Raw genomic sequence first — 15892 nt, forward strand, 5'->3', positions numbered from 1 at the left:
TCCCATTATATAATTTTAGTCATCAATCCAAAAACTGGGTTGATTCAGCTTTGCCCACCAGCCTGCTTCTTGCAGGTCTCTCTGTATCTTTAACTCCTGCTGCATCCTACATCTACATGAATCTGTTTACTGTACCCATGCCTTGCTCTACACATCTACATAGTTTACCCACCTCCCCCACACTTCTCCCCATTACAAAGTTAACTATTCCTTAATGCTTCAGTGTTTGTCATATCAAATCCTTCTTATTTTAGTCATGTTATGCCATAAAATTCTTTTCTTCCCACTCCGATTCACCTCTTCACTAGTTATTCCATCTACTCATCTAACCTCAGTATTCTTCTGAAATACTACACTTCTAAAACTTCTATTCTCTTCTTGTCTATATTGTTTGTCATCCACATTTTGCTACCCTATAAGGCTATACTCTAGCAAAATACTTTAAAAACAGATTTGCTATACTTAAATTTATATTTATTGACATTATATTCCTCTTTATCAGGATGGCTTTCCTTGTCATTGTTATCTACATTTTAATGTACCTTTACTTATACCATCATTAGTTATTTTACTAGCCAAATAGCAAAACTTGCTTACTATTTTCAGTGTCTCATCTCTTAATCTAATTCCCTCAGAAATAATTAACTTAATTCATCTATACTCCACCACTGAAGTGTTATGAAAATGTGTAATTATACTAGAAAAATAGCAATACCACTGTTTGAAACAGATTGTTTTTTCTGGTCTGTTAAATTTCTATGTGCCACTCTTCATTAATCTGCAAGTAAGTAATTGCCTTTCTCAATTCTAATCAACTGCACTTTCCAGTGATCTGTCATTCCAGAAAAAAGTAAGGAAATGCTTTTTTTAATCATGTTCAGAGACTTCCATATGTATTATTAAACTGTAAAAAAGAGTCACAATACTGAAGAAGTACAGATAGAGCAAGCTTCTAGATTTATGAAACAAAAGGAAAAGAACTAACATATTCATCAGTCCCACTGTGTTCTGTAAGTACTGCAATGAATGAGTAACCTCACGAACATAACACGAGCTGGCAACATATATGATGTCTTCAATACACCAGATTACTGTGCATTATGATTCATGTGAATCAACAAATTGACTATTTTAAACAAACTGTGAACCTAAACAAGAAAAATGTTCTTACTACAAATTAGCAGTGTTCACTGTTTCAGAACCTGAATTTTTTATTTCTTTCAACAATTTCCCATTTTCCAAAAGTTTTCCTTAAGAATATTAAATGTTCTGTTTTCTGGTACATCCATCTCTTTTCTTAACATTACTTCTGACTCCCTTCATACATGTTGCCTCTGCTGTAATCCATGGTTGGGGGTTACTTTTCCTTTCTGCAGCACATACATAATTTTAACTTTCTTGCTGCTCATTACACACTCTGGAAAGTACAGTCTCAAGTTCTTATACTTTTATTTTGTGTGTGTGTGTGTGTGTGTGTGTGTGTGTGTGTGTGTTGCATATGGCCCAAAGCCAGAAACACAGTTACAGTTACAAAAAAATGTCTTTTCACAACACTATACGACAGTAAATTTAGAAACAAATAATTTATGTAAATACAAGCAAATGCTACTCTGTAGTTTAGGTTGCTTGACTCATCTTTTTTCACAACACTATACGACAGTAAATTTAGAAACAAATCATTTATGTAAATACAAGCAAATGCTACTCTGTAGTTTAGGTTGCTTGAATCATCTGACTAACCTCAACATCAGCATCTGCATGGGTCCACACAACAGGATGTACCTCGCCTTGCAAGACTAATGGTTGTGCAACTATTGGGATGTACTGAAACACCGTCTCTCGCACTTCATTGAGACTTTGAATGTGTTTGAATACACCTGATTGAAAATGTGCAAGATTTCAACAACAAATAAAATTTAAAAACAAAATGAAAACTAAATTCAAAACTAATGTTACCAGCAGACAAAAAACATCTTATTAAATTAGTATGTGGTGTCTCATAAGATGATATTGTGCATTCTTATTCATAATGTAGTCACATGTCTATAGCATAGCCTGTAACTTGTAACCATAATAAATTTGAATTTGTAAAATGTTTCTAACATTTTATTAATATTATCAATTTGTGGTTTCCCATAACACATAATTACAGGAATGAAAACAACTTTTAACCTTCAATGTATCACAACAAGAGAAATGCAAAACATAAAGGGTAGTCTATTCTGCACAACTGCTGATCTTTAATATGAGGAAGTAGTCTATTGCAAATGGTTACTGAAATTTAATTATTTTAGTGTAAACAATTCCAGTCATTTATACTTCCAGAATGAATTTCTAACTCTGCAGCAGACTGAAGGCCATTTTAAAACTTTCTGGAAGATTAATACTGTGTGCAAGACCAGGATTCAAAATTGAAAACAACTTATTGTTGTGACTAAACCTTTTCTCCATGGTATGCTTTCTTCTAGAAGTACTATCCCAGCAAGCTATGCAGGAGAGCTCCTGCATGGTCTGGAAAGTGGAAGAAAGGTACTGGCAGTATAGAAGCTATCAGGGAAGATTGTGAGTCATGTATGGATAAACTGAGAGTCAGTAAGAGAATTCCCCATGAACAACAAGTATCCAGGTTCGGGTCCCAAACCATCATACTGTTTTAATCTGTCACGAAGTTTCCCTTCTACTGAAATAAAAATGATTTTTTCAGAGAAATTTCATACGGTTGAATGGTGCGGCAAACAGTAACACAGTCCAAATAAGTATTAACTGCTTGCAGTGTTCCCTTTATCTGAGGACATATACACATAATAAAAGTGGGGAGGAGACCATCAGTAGCCATATGCATGTTCCCAATAATTAGAGTAGTGGTTACCAAAAGTGCAAGTTCAGGTGGTGAAATATGCTCCACTAGAGAGACAAGCGTAAGAGAATATAGAAGACCTTCCACAGGGCAGCTTTAAGTAATTACTAATGCTTGGATAAAATCCAGTGCGTGAGACAGCACCTTTTAGAAGATTGAATAAATGGTAGGCTGTCTTCCAACTGCGTTATGAACATTCAGCCATCTATATCGGAAAGCACCCTGCTGTATTGTGTTAGCAATATCCCGGTGCCCTTTTTGGTTATACAGTCCCGTGAAATCGGCAAATTGGAGAATCATCACTTGCCATGACATCATTCCTTGAGTAAATACATGGTTTTATCCTTTCTGCAATTTACTTATAGACCACAACTGCATGGCAAACAATGAAATTATTCCACAAGCTATATTTGGGACATCATTAGAACACATGAGGTAAAGAAGTTGCCTCCAGTTGTACTAGGGAACATGACTGCAAACATTTCTTGCTAAAATCCATCATGCTTGTTAATCCCTGTGCAACTTTAAGCTGAGAAGTTTCATTTACTGTAACCCACTGTGTAGCTTATGGGGATCAAATCCATATTTACTGTGAGACTACATTTTACCATCAAGCCTAATATTCTTTACACTTGTCACCCCTTGTCTGGGGAAAATACCTTTAAACATTGATTAATTTTAATAGGATGCATTAAACCCTTATAGTATTCATTACAGCTTAACTACACTGACTATTCAAAGATTGTGATTACTGGAAATGACTGCTGACACAGAGGTGAGGAATTATTGCTGACTAAGGAAATAATAATTATGGAGTTGAGCTTATGGTTGTACAGCAGTTGCTTCTACATATCGAGAAACTTCCGACTGTTATCCTTTCTTATTCCGGATCAGCATCTGAATTACTGAGACAACTCTGTAGTGGGCAAAGCAATCGTCAAGTGGCATATGGTGTTTTGAACCTGGTACAAAAGCTAACAATAAGGAATTAGGACGTTTCAATGTGCTGGATAAAAGCTCTTTAAGGCTTTCCTAAAAATGAAATAACAGGCAAGTTTGCCTAACTGCGAGTCACAATGGAGAAAAGGAACATGTAGGAGTATCAGCTGCTAATCTTTAAAACATTATCATGCTATTAACTAGAGATAAATATGGTGCAGAATGGGATGAGTCATCCAAATACTAAAGGCAGATATTCGGTCATAACTGACTGGCTACTAAGGTACCAAGTTCTAGTATGAGAAACATGGATCCTACGGAAGATTTAAGATCACTGTAATTCCCATCATGTTGAACAATGGCTGCTACAGTAAACACATACGTCACCTTGGCTTGCTGCCATCCCTATTATACAACTGTTGTAAAGAAGAGACAAGCAATGACTGTCCAAATAGATACAATACTACAAATCATTTACTATAAAATGTGGTGAATATGGGCTGTTCTCTGTCACACTGCTATACCTAAAAAGAATTTAGAATATATCATTGTTACATTCATTTTTAACTGAAGTGCAGATCATCTTTTAATGCAATGCAACTTCACTTTACTTTTCTTTAACTCAACTTTGATAAACATTGTATAAAGCTCTCTCTCTCTCTCTCTCTCTCTCTCTCTCTCTCTCTCTCTCTCTCTCTCTCTCTCTGTGTGTGTGTGTGTGTGTGTGTGTGTGTGTGTGTGTGTGTGTGTGTGTGTGTGTGTGTGTGTGAGTGAACGTGCATGCATGTGTAAATAGTTAAAGTGGGTATGCATGTTCCTACTCAGGTGCCAAATAAAAACCATATAATGAAAGCCATAGTTATTTTCAATATAAGGTTGCATTACTAATCGCATACCCTTGCCTTGCTTGAATTTTATCACATTTACATTCAGAGCTCTAGGCAAAACTCAGAACCTCCTTAGCCTCAACAGAATAAATCATGTGTTGCTTGTGGTACACTGGTATAAAATGAGAAAAGAATGTGTCTAAAAACATGACATAGGAAATTTTTATTCGCAAGAGGCACTGTTAGAGAGCAGTAATTCAAAGGTTTCACTGTAGATGGATAAGGAACAATGTACTGAGCAAGAAAACAACCACATTTTCCTTGTTTAAAGACTATTAAGTTACTAAATACTGGGTCACTTAAAATTTCATATGTGCCAGTATAATTTATACATTTCACTGAATTTTAGAACTGATGGTCCTTCTGAAGAAATTAACCTACTTTGTCAGCTTCAAGGATGGTTCAGTAAATACCTATTTTAGGAATGAACAGCCAATATTTTTTTTCTAAAACCAACTATTTGTGCTTTCAAAATAGTGCCTTTTTAAGAATACACAATTTTTCAAACATCCTGCCCTTTTCCTAAGTCCTCTAAACAAAAGAAACAGGATCGTGCCCTCTATAATATGCTCTTCTTGATAATGACCATCTCATTCCAGCCAAATTTTTTTACCTGTCACCCAGTTTACCTTATTTGGGAACAAGAACAAGTGAAACACATACAGAGGATGCAGCAGCAATTCATCCTGTTCTGTAGTGACACAAAAAGAAAAAAAAGAAGATAAACCCTAGTGTGTTCAAAAAATCTAATTGGGTAAGTAATCTATGATGATTTTCATAAATGTCAATCCATGATACAGTTTAAAACAAACAGAACTGAGAATGAATAGTTAATACAGCATTATATGATTCTTGATACCTGACTGAACAGAATTTCTATCTGACATTCTAAAAAAGTAAGCTCTTGTTGCTAAAATTCCTGAATGAAGTGAAAGAATGAAATTAAGTTAAGGAACAGTTTAAAATTAGTTAAAAGCAGCACAGGAAACATTTGCATTTGGGTAAGCAAAGAAACAATACCAATCTAATAATGGCTTGAAAAGAGCAGTGCAAAAGAGCATGGTCATTCATTAGAACTATTGAAGATGAATCAGACAGTCCGAATGCTAGTACAAAACAATAAGCTGTAGGCTGTAAGATCAAAATGATTATCAATAAACTTAACGTAACACAAAAGGATTATCCTTATAACACAAATCTTAAACACAGTCCTGTCACATCTTCATTTAGTCACGTTAGGGAGGTAGTCAAGAGGAAGCTGCTACAGTTGCCAAAGGTATGAAAAATTGAAATAGTAACTATATTTACAAAGCGTCAAATAACTTATCGAAGGAACTAATACATTATATTGTAGCACCCTTGGGATCCATACCAGGTCAGATTAAAGGAAGACATCAAAGCAATTCAGAGTTGGTCTGGTAATTCTGAACACCACACGAGTGTTACGGAGATGCTTCAGGAACTCGAATGGGAATCCTCAGAGGGAAGGCGACATTTTTTTCCAGGAATACTATTGAGAAAATTTAGAGAACCAGCATTTAAAGCTTACTGCAGAACAATTCTGTTGGCTCCAACATATATTGTGCATAAGGACCATGAAGATAAGATAAAAGAAATAGGGCTCATACAGAGGCATACAGTCAGCCATTTTTCCCTTGTTCACTTTGCGAGTGGAACAGAAAAGGTGGACTGCAGAGTATGAATGTAGATGTAGTTGTAGGTATTCAATAAATTTATCTCTTGTGGAAAGCTTCTTTCCTGATCCCTAAAACCATCCAAGGTGAGTCCACTTTTCCAAAAAGGCAGCAAATCTGAGGCTGACAACTACAGACCAATTTCTGTAACACCAGTATTAGTCAAAGTCTATGATAACATGGAGTGTCAGTGGATGTTTGAGGACCAAGAACTGAATAAGATGTTAAGCACCTCACACTTTGGTTGCAGGATGCAAAGGTCTGCTGTCCCTGGCGGTCTTAGTGAGAGATATTTTATTGTCATTAAAAGACCATGCTCTCACAGAGATACCCCTTTTGTGATCTAAGCAAATCCTTTGACCATTCTGTTTTGCTCTCACAAGGCAACAGTTTAAACCTGGTCAACAGTTTAAACCTGGTCACATCAAATCTTTATAATTGAAAGGAAATTGTAAGTACTGGAAGTTAACAACTAGATTCACTTGAGAGCCAATACAGTGTCACAGGGATCAAAATTTGGACTATGTCTATTCTGCCCCCCCCACCCCATCCCACTCCCAAAAAAAAAGAAAAGAAAAGAACAGAAAAAGCATCTGTGATCAGGCCTGAAAGACTTTACGTTGCTGACTGGCTGCTATATTACATTCTGATGCAGTACGGAAAGGCACGGATTCAGAACACTGTTCTCCTAGTGACTGTTAGCTCTCCAGACCTTGGAGCCATTGCTTTCTCATTCAAGTAGTTCCTCAGTTGTTAACATGTAAATTTTGGCAATACTCAAATTGAAAATTTTTAGATGAAAACTATAACAATGACAGCAGGTAACTTATAAAAGTTGATGTAGTCCTTGACCTTTCGCACGTGCTTACCTCTGTTTAGACACGCCATCCACTTAATTTCCATGACTTTTGTAACTTCTCTACCAACTAGAAATGTAAAGACTCTGACAGGAATTGTACTACCATTATTTAAACGGTTATATATCTCAAAAACCTCAGTTATGTTCCCTGTTACACTATCTGTAATCAGCATCACAGCTTGATTACAGGTCAGTCTTGTACCATTTCCTCCACAGTCACGCTCGTTTCTAGACTGTAAAAGAAAATGAACAATTATAAATACGATAAAATAGTCAAACATGAGATATATAAATTTCTCCAGTACGTATTAAAACAATGGCTGGAAAATCTATCACATCGGGCATATGGAACAGGCAACATTAAGTAAGTACATATGGAAATCAGCACAGCTTTTAGTTTATCTAAAGAGTGCTTTTACAGTATATTCTGACAAAATAGAAATCTAAATGTTTCCTCTGTGTTATGTAAGTAATAACAAAACCAGGATAAAATGATGTATTGTGTATACTCTTAGAAAAAGTATGTAGAAGAAAATTAAAACAAGCACTAAGTAAAGTAAAATTGTGGTCATGGTGATCTAGTGGATTGAACACTTGACTCTGACCCTAGAGGTCCCAAATTCATCACAGATAGAGGCAGGGATTTCTCCTCATTCCAGTCCATCCAGGACACACCTCAGGACACTCAGCCTGGTATCAATTGAGTTCCGGGGATGTTTGCTGGAGGTAAAAGACAGCCGGGGCACTGGGCTTGTCAGCTGGTCCCTCCTAGTGCTGTGGCAAAGAAAGGCTGTACTCTACCTACAGTCAGGCCATTAGCCTGGTTGCACGCTTGTGCCACACACTTTACGCCTATTTAAAATTAGACTATCACTGAAATTGCTCAGAAAAAAGGCTGCACATGTAAGCAGCTAAAAACACTGCACAAGGAAGCAGCTACGCAGTAATTGAAACAACTGACTCGTGCAATAAATTTTCAGAATATGACAATATTTTATTTTTCTCCTTAGAATTACTTCAAAATAGTGTAAGGCTGGTTTGAACACCAGAATGCTTTATTAGGCATGGTCCTATTGGATGTGCTATGGCCTCGCCTTCCTCCAACATTTGAACTGACTAACACAGAGCAATTTGACATTGTTAATCACATTAAAAATAATTACCAGAAGTGAAAAACAGACAGAAAAAACCCTAGAACCAAATGAGGATTGAACTTTACTTTCAGATATATTACCTGATACATACCGACTGAGCCACACTGCTATATGAAACTGATAATTAATTGTTCTAAGCCAAATATTTTAAAACTGTCTTGATCAAAAGCTGACAACTATTTTAAGAATGTATTATGGAAATTAACTAAAGTGTTTTATCCTCCTCCCTCTTTGTATCATGCTAAAAATGATTGGAAGCTTAAACTCTGCACTGAACATTTTTATAAAAAATATTCACAGACTGAAATTACCCTCTCAATCTCGCCATGCCTTATCTCTCCAGTGATCTACCACCTCCCAGATACCCACCATCCGGCCACAAAGGAGCACTCCTCTCATGACTCCGTACCACTCAGGACCGGCGCAACTGAATCACATTCTTCACCATGTTTCAACCATCTCTGTCATAGTCTGAAACAAGGAACAAACTACCCAGTATCCTTCCCACCCTCCGAAGTGGTATTCTGCCACCCATCAAACCTCCATAATATCCTTGTCCCTCACAACTCCACCCCTGCTCCATCTCATGACTCACATCCCTGCTATAGACCTACATGCAACACCTGTCCCTTATAGCCTCCCATTACCACCTAATCGAGTCCTCTCAAAGGCATCTCCTATCCCGTAAAAGGCAGGGCTACCTATCAAGCAGGTACATGATCTACAAAAGATACAATCACTGTTCTGCTATCTACATGGGCACGACAGCTAACAAGCTGGCTATCTACCTGAATGGTCACCACCAAAATGTGGCCAAGATATAGCTGGACTGCCCAGTTGCTGGACATACTGCTCACCAGTATGTGTTTCAATTCAACGAGTGTTTCACAGCCTGCACTATCTCGCTCCTCCTTAGCATCACCAGCTTTTCCAAATTGTGCATGAGAGAACTCTCGCTGCAATATGCAGTGTATCCTTCCTTCCCGTAACTCCCCACCCCCACCCCCTTCAGTCTTGGAGCCTTCGTCTGTCTATCCCCTTCCCTGCTCCATCTCCAGCACAATACAGTCTTCTATTTTGCCAACACAACCACTAGCCTCTTTCTGCTTCTCCACTCCTCTCCTCTCCTTATCCAATCCCTTCCATCAACCCCCCCCCCCACCCTGTTCAGCTATACCTAGAAGCTCTAGGAGTTGTGCTAGTGTAAGTGTGTGTGTGTGTGTGTGTGTGTGTGTGTGTGTGTGTGTGTGTGTAGCATCTTTTTAATCTTTTTCTGACTCAGCACCACCTCTACGTGGTGAGTAGCAATCTATCCTTTTCTTAATATTATGATTATTTCATTCTGGACTTTCCGCTGTTTAATCTTATTACCTATCTGCATTGTCAGTTTTACAAAGTAATAATGACATAAATTATTTAATTATCATGGGTATATCTTTTTAAATACAAAAGCATCATACATAACTACACTTTTCCTATCTACTATACAGTTTACCTCAACATACCTTATGTCTATTACATCATACATAAGAACCCATCTTGAATTTACTGCCCACCTCACTATGCACATATTAATCCTATTACACTGTATGCCAGTATCCAATTTTTTGCATTTAGTATGTATTCACTGACTGAACAGGAAGGGCTTTCGCCAAGCAACAGTTTTATTGTTTGTTTAACTTCAAGTTGATATTTGATATATGAAATGGTAAACAGTTGTACAGTTTTATTGCCATATAAGCAGCACTTCTTTGAAGTTTTGCTGTGCTGTTGAGCTCTTACCTTTATACAGTTTGTTGTTTTCATGTTTATTGTTTTACACACACACACACACACACACACACACACACACACACACACACACACACATAGAGTAAAAAGTTAAGATTTTAAGTTTTCAAACAGTGTTGCAGCTGCATAACAACAGCAAAAATGGAAGACTTTTAAAAACAATTTAAATGCATTTTGAATATTAAATTACTTAAAAATTTACAAATGTGAAACAGGCACAATACTATAATTTTAAGATGTAACAAATAATATTAATCTCTTATATGAGCACCAGATACACTGAAATCATTATATCACACTGAAGACAGTCATTTAAAGACTTAAAGAAAAATGCATTACAGGACACACATCAATGGGGAAAGGATTATATTTTCATAGAGGTAAAGGTGATAGCAAGTGTATGATGGATGGTAAAGCTGCTGACTGACTTTAGTAAGACTGGTGATCAAAGGATGGAGGAGGAAACTAAACCAGAATGTATGGAAGCATGTTGTTCATAAGGTATCACCAAAGATGAAGGAGAATGAATTAATATACCAGAACTTGGAGATTTACAGCAGACCAATGCATGGAGCACAGACACATAATAGAATACACCTTTCACACTAGCTTTCGAGCCCTTGCTCTTTCTCTGTCAAATGATTTAGCAAAGTCTAGCAAACTGCTGAGTCTCACCATGGCAAAGAATTGTCCATTTGGGTGTCTGTGTGGTTGTGTATTTGAATGTGTGTACTTTTGGTACGGAGAGATCATGAGCCCAAAAGTTAGTGTGAATGTTACATGTCTCTGCACTCCATGCGTCAGTCCACTATAGGTGAGTGGTTTTACCTTTCCCCTATTTTACATATTGCTCCATCCAGGAATTTCCATTACTGTTAAAGATAACATAAGTAGATTAACACACTTACTTTCTCCAGAAGTTTGAAGGCCTGAATAAAAGCCTGGGAAAAATTGGCAACTCCTTCTGGGTCAATTATTTCCAAAGAATCTTTCAGGGTGTTTACATTTTCCAAAGTAGCCTGAAAAACAGAAGAAATATCATCAAAAGTAAATGTACAGGGCCATTTGCATGACATTTCCAACAAGTATAACATTTATTGAGAACACTTCAGCGTCAATAATATAAATGAAACCAAACTGTGATGATAATCATAATACATTATTTCTGACACTCGACTTCTGCCAATCAGCTGACTTCCACACTCTAGAGAGAAATCCTCAACTCAAGGAAAAAGTTTAATCAAAGTCAACACACATCTACCAATCTTGACTTTGTACACCAATTTAATTTCTTCCTCTTTCATTTAAATGAGGATACATCACCAAATTATTAAGTCTCACATCAAAGTGTTTAAAATGAAGTCTGTTAACCAAACTTTTGCTTTTGTTACTGGGTTGTGTAGGGTGGGGGGCCATGGAGTTGTATTTAAGGTGCTTTGAGGAAAACTGAGTATACGATCAAATGCTCATGCAGTAAGAGTATGTTGTTGGTTGATTAGTTACTTAGTTCCATGGATCATTTTGCATGATAAATCTTATTGATGTGGAATGACTAATTTTACATTCACATCACAAATTAAATTATAAATATGCTTCATGCTGAATATTTGTAAGTTTTCTTTAATATACCGATGTGAGTTGGTAGTTCCTACCCACCACATTTTATACATTACTATAAAACATATTCTTTTACAGAACAGAAGACATTGCCAAGGAGAAACTTTTTCAGTTTTGTGAGCTTCCAGCATGCTGAAGTAACTTAGGTCAGCAACTTCTGTTAATCAATAGAACAAAAAACCAAAAAACCAGTCCAGCTGCTGATTTGTGTCTGTATCACTGTAAATGTACATTACACATTTTTTGACAGCTTCAGAAATCCCATTTTCAACTTCGTTATGTCAATTAATGGGTTTCGACCTAACACAAGTCATCAATTGAAAAATAAAATATTTGAACTTGGACTGGTTTTTCATTCTATTTTTCAGTTATGTTTTCAAATTTTACTTTGCTGCCTATCTGAAATTTTATATTACTGGGTAAGCAATAAAAATTTTGTTGTGGCATTGTGCATCCATTTTTGTGCTAAAGAGAACCCTAATGTAGAGTAATGAGTATCATTTTCCTTCTGCTATTGTAATTATGTACATCATTGTCCCTTTTGAACTGTGGTGGATTATTCACAACATATGTCATGAGAGTAAATATACTGTGAAGCAGTATTCAGAATGGCCAACTCTTAAAATGACTGTCTACAAGATGGTTGTGGATGAGCACCACATATATTCTGAGCAATGAAGACTTTCTTTCTTAAAGATGGGTTGCATCTGAACATTATTCCACAAAACATTACTGAATGAAAATGCACAAAATATGTCGGCTTATTGAGTTGTCTCTCCCCAAGATTTGCAACGATTCTAAGTGCGTGTGTACCTGAACTAAGCTATTTTAGCAGTTCAAAATGTACTTTTTCCACCCTATTTACTATTTCCTCACAGTGTGATACACTTACCATTGGTGTAGTATTCTTCGATGTGCAGAACTGTTCTGTTTCTGTATGTATGTTTGAATGAATTACAGTACTAGCATCATGTCTAATGTAAATGAACTGATCAGCTGGTTCCTTCATTTGATGTTCCTCAGAAGAACGTGTAGGTGTTGATGCATACACTGGTCAACCAGAAAATTATAACCATCGACCTACTATTAATATAAACCCATCCAAGCAGTAGTAGTGTCACCTGGTGATGAATGACTGCCAGTCAGATACACACACGGTGAATGTAGTATCAGTGAGCGTGTTGGGCGTGTGCAGAATGGGGAAGGCGCACAATCTATCCAAGTTTGACCAAGGGCAGATGGTGATGGCCAGAGGATTGGCACGAGCATTTCTGAGACAGTACAATTTGATGGGTGTACGAGGAATGCTGCGGAGTGTGTCTTCAACATGTGGAGCCATGTCCAGATATCATGGGATTAGGTGACCACCACCACTCATTACAGTTGTTGGACATCATAGGCTGGGAAAACTGATAAAATAGGGCAGGCGGTCAACTGTGGTGGAACTAACATCAGACTTTAATGCTGGGCAGAATACAAGTGTATCTGAAAACACAGAGCACCAAGCACTCTGAAAGATGGGTCTCTGCAGCCGACGACCCATGCATGTGCCAATATTACCACCATGACATTGGCTACTACGACTGAAATGGGCATGTGACCATCGGCAGTGGACATTGGTGCAGTGGCAGAGTATTGCATGGTCTGATGAATCCCGATACTATGTGAGCAGCTCCTTGACACCTGTACTGTGGGATGCAGACAAGCTAGTGGCAGCTCAATTATGCTCTGGATAACATTCACGTGGGCATCCTTGGGTCCAGTGGAGCTTGTGCAAGACACCATGATGGCAAAGGAGTATTATACACTGGTTACATACCATGTACACTCCATGACTATCATGTTTCCTGATGGCAGAGAAGGGCAGCACAAATGGCCACAGGTTTGTTTGACCCATGGGGGAGTGTCACAAAGATGATGCAGAAACTGAACTGGCAGACTCTGGAAGACAGACAAACTATCTGGAGAAAGTCTACTTACAGGGTTTCAAGATCCAACTTAAATGATGACTCTAGGAATATGCTACAGCCCACTATGTAATGCACACAAGGAGGCATAAAACAATCATTCTTCCTCTACTCCATCAGTAAACTGAACAGGGAAAACCCTAATAACTGGTACAATGGGATGTCCCTCTGCCTGCACTTCACAGTACAGTAGTTTGCAGAGTATAGAACTTTCCTATGCCTCTAAGAAAGCTGAAAACACACTTTTACAAAAATAGTTAAAATACTGTACATTGCCTTATTGTGACAATAAACCTAAAAATTTCAATTTAGAGCAATCTTGAAATCCTGAATTCAAGTGCTATCAATATTAATGTTATTAGGCATAGTTTTGGTTCCTGTTGATGTTATTGGTAGGTGGGACTTCACAAGGCATGCCCTGCAGCTCAAGAGAAAAAGGAAGGGTAACTTGGCCATGATGACAGCAAAATTTTTAAAGAGGGGGGGAGGGGGGGGGCACAAACTCATGGGATTACCTTTTTTTTAGGCTAAGATCAGTGTCCAATGAGTCAACATTGAGTGAAATTATGCTTAATGAGAAGCTCAGACAAGCAGGTACTTGAGATGTTAAAATATCGCAATACTCTCATAAAAGAACAGTGAAAAATAATGTTAGTATATTGCATTAGAATATCAGGGGATAAAAAACAAAGCAGATGAGCTTCTTGCTTGTTTAGAAAATTAGAACACTGAGGTTAGAACAGATATACTCTGCCTGACAATATAAGCTTTCAGCACATGCAAGTAGAGAAACTATGGAGGGAGGAGGAGTTGCCATATATATTAAAATTTATCATAGTGCGAAAAATTTATGATACTAAGAAATTTTTTGTACAGCAACATGCAGAAGCATGTGCCTGTGAGCTTAAACTAAATATTGGCAATTTTGTAACTGTAACTGTGTATAGATCCCCACTGGGAAATTTTCAGCTTTTTCTGAAAACCTTGGATTCTTTGGTGTTTGTGCTTTCTGTCAGACAGAGGGAAGCAAATTATTATTTGTGGATATTTCAATGTAGATTTTCTGAAAGAGTCTGATAGAAAGTATGACCTTGAAGTATTTGTTAGTTCTTTCAATTTGATGCCAGTTATTGATTTTCATACTTAGGTAGTAGAGAAAAGCAGCACGCTGGAATATAAAATTTTTATAGACGAAGATACATTAAATCAAATAAAAACTTTTTCTGTTAAGAAATGTCTTTCTGATCATGATGCACAGCTAATTACTGTATATGACATAGTTCCATACAGTAATGCAAAACAGTCCTCCAAAATACTGTAGTCAATTAACAATTTAACAACTGCAGATTTTAGGGAAAGCTCGCAACAGTTAAGAATGGGATGAGGTGTACAGGGAATCTGATGCTAATTTAAAATTTAACCTATTTCATGACACGTTTGTGAGTATATTTGAAAACAGTTTCCCTATGAAAACAGTGAAAAATATCTGTAAGAAACCATCTAAAAATCCATGGCTTACTGAAGGCATAAAAATATCTTGTGAACAGAAAAGGGAAATTTATCTTCTAGTTAGAAGGAGTAGTGATCCAGAAACAGTCTAACATTATAAAACTACTGCACTGTATTAAGAAAAGTTATTTAAAAGTCCAAAAGTATGTGCATTATGTCTGAGATTAGCACCTCTGATGATGAAATTAAAACAATTTGGAATACTGTTATAAGGGAAACAGGGTAACTCAGAGCACAGGAAGACTATTTCTATTACTCTCAATGAAAAGTTAGTCAACAAAAAGTCAGAAGTACTACACTTTTAATAATCATTTATTTAAGTGTTGTAGAGAAAATAGGATCCAGCTGTTGGTTAGAAAATGCAAGGCTGTATATAGAAGTGGCAGTACCTATGCAATTTATTAAAACTGAAATTCAACCCACCTCTCCTGCTGAAATTAAGAAAATACTAAATTCACTCAAATGTAAAAGCTTACATGGAACTGATGGAATTTCCAAAAGAGTAACAGATAAGTAGGATTTTCAGTTACATGTATAGTACGTCACTGAGACAGGTCATTTTTCTGGATAGACTGAAATATGTTTTTGTTAAACCCTAGTAGAAAAAGGACAATAAGT

General features: G+C 36.9%; 1 protein-coding gene across 3 annotated transcripts in view; it reads right to left on the bottom strand.

Moving 5' to 3' along the window:
- The window catches only part of LOC124797945 (voltage-dependent calcium channel subunit alpha-2/delta-3-like), a 314695-nt gene that overhangs the window by 139863 nt on the left and 158940 nt on the right, over positions 1 to 15892 (bottom strand). For all 3 annotated transcript variants that reach the window (XM_047261087.1, XM_047261086.1, XM_047261085.1), the window contains exons 7-9: positions 11090 to 11200; positions 7247 to 7469; positions 1741 to 1877 (exon numbers count right to left, since the gene is read on the bottom strand). In XM_047261087.1, coding sequence (XP_047117043.1) covers positions 1741 to 1877; positions 7247 to 7469; positions 11090 to 11200 — 471 coding nt within the window. The remainder of the gene's footprint in view (positions 1 to 1740; positions 1878 to 7246; positions 7470 to 11089; positions 11201 to 15892) is intronic.

This window comes from Schistocerca piceifrons, chromosome 5 (genome assembly GCF_021461385.2).
Source record: "Schistocerca piceifrons isolate TAMUIC-IGC-003096 chromosome 5, iqSchPice1.1, whole genome shotgun sequence".
NCBI classification, from domain to species: domain Eukaryota; kingdom Metazoa; phylum Arthropoda; class Insecta; order Orthoptera; family Acrididae; genus Schistocerca; species Schistocerca piceifrons.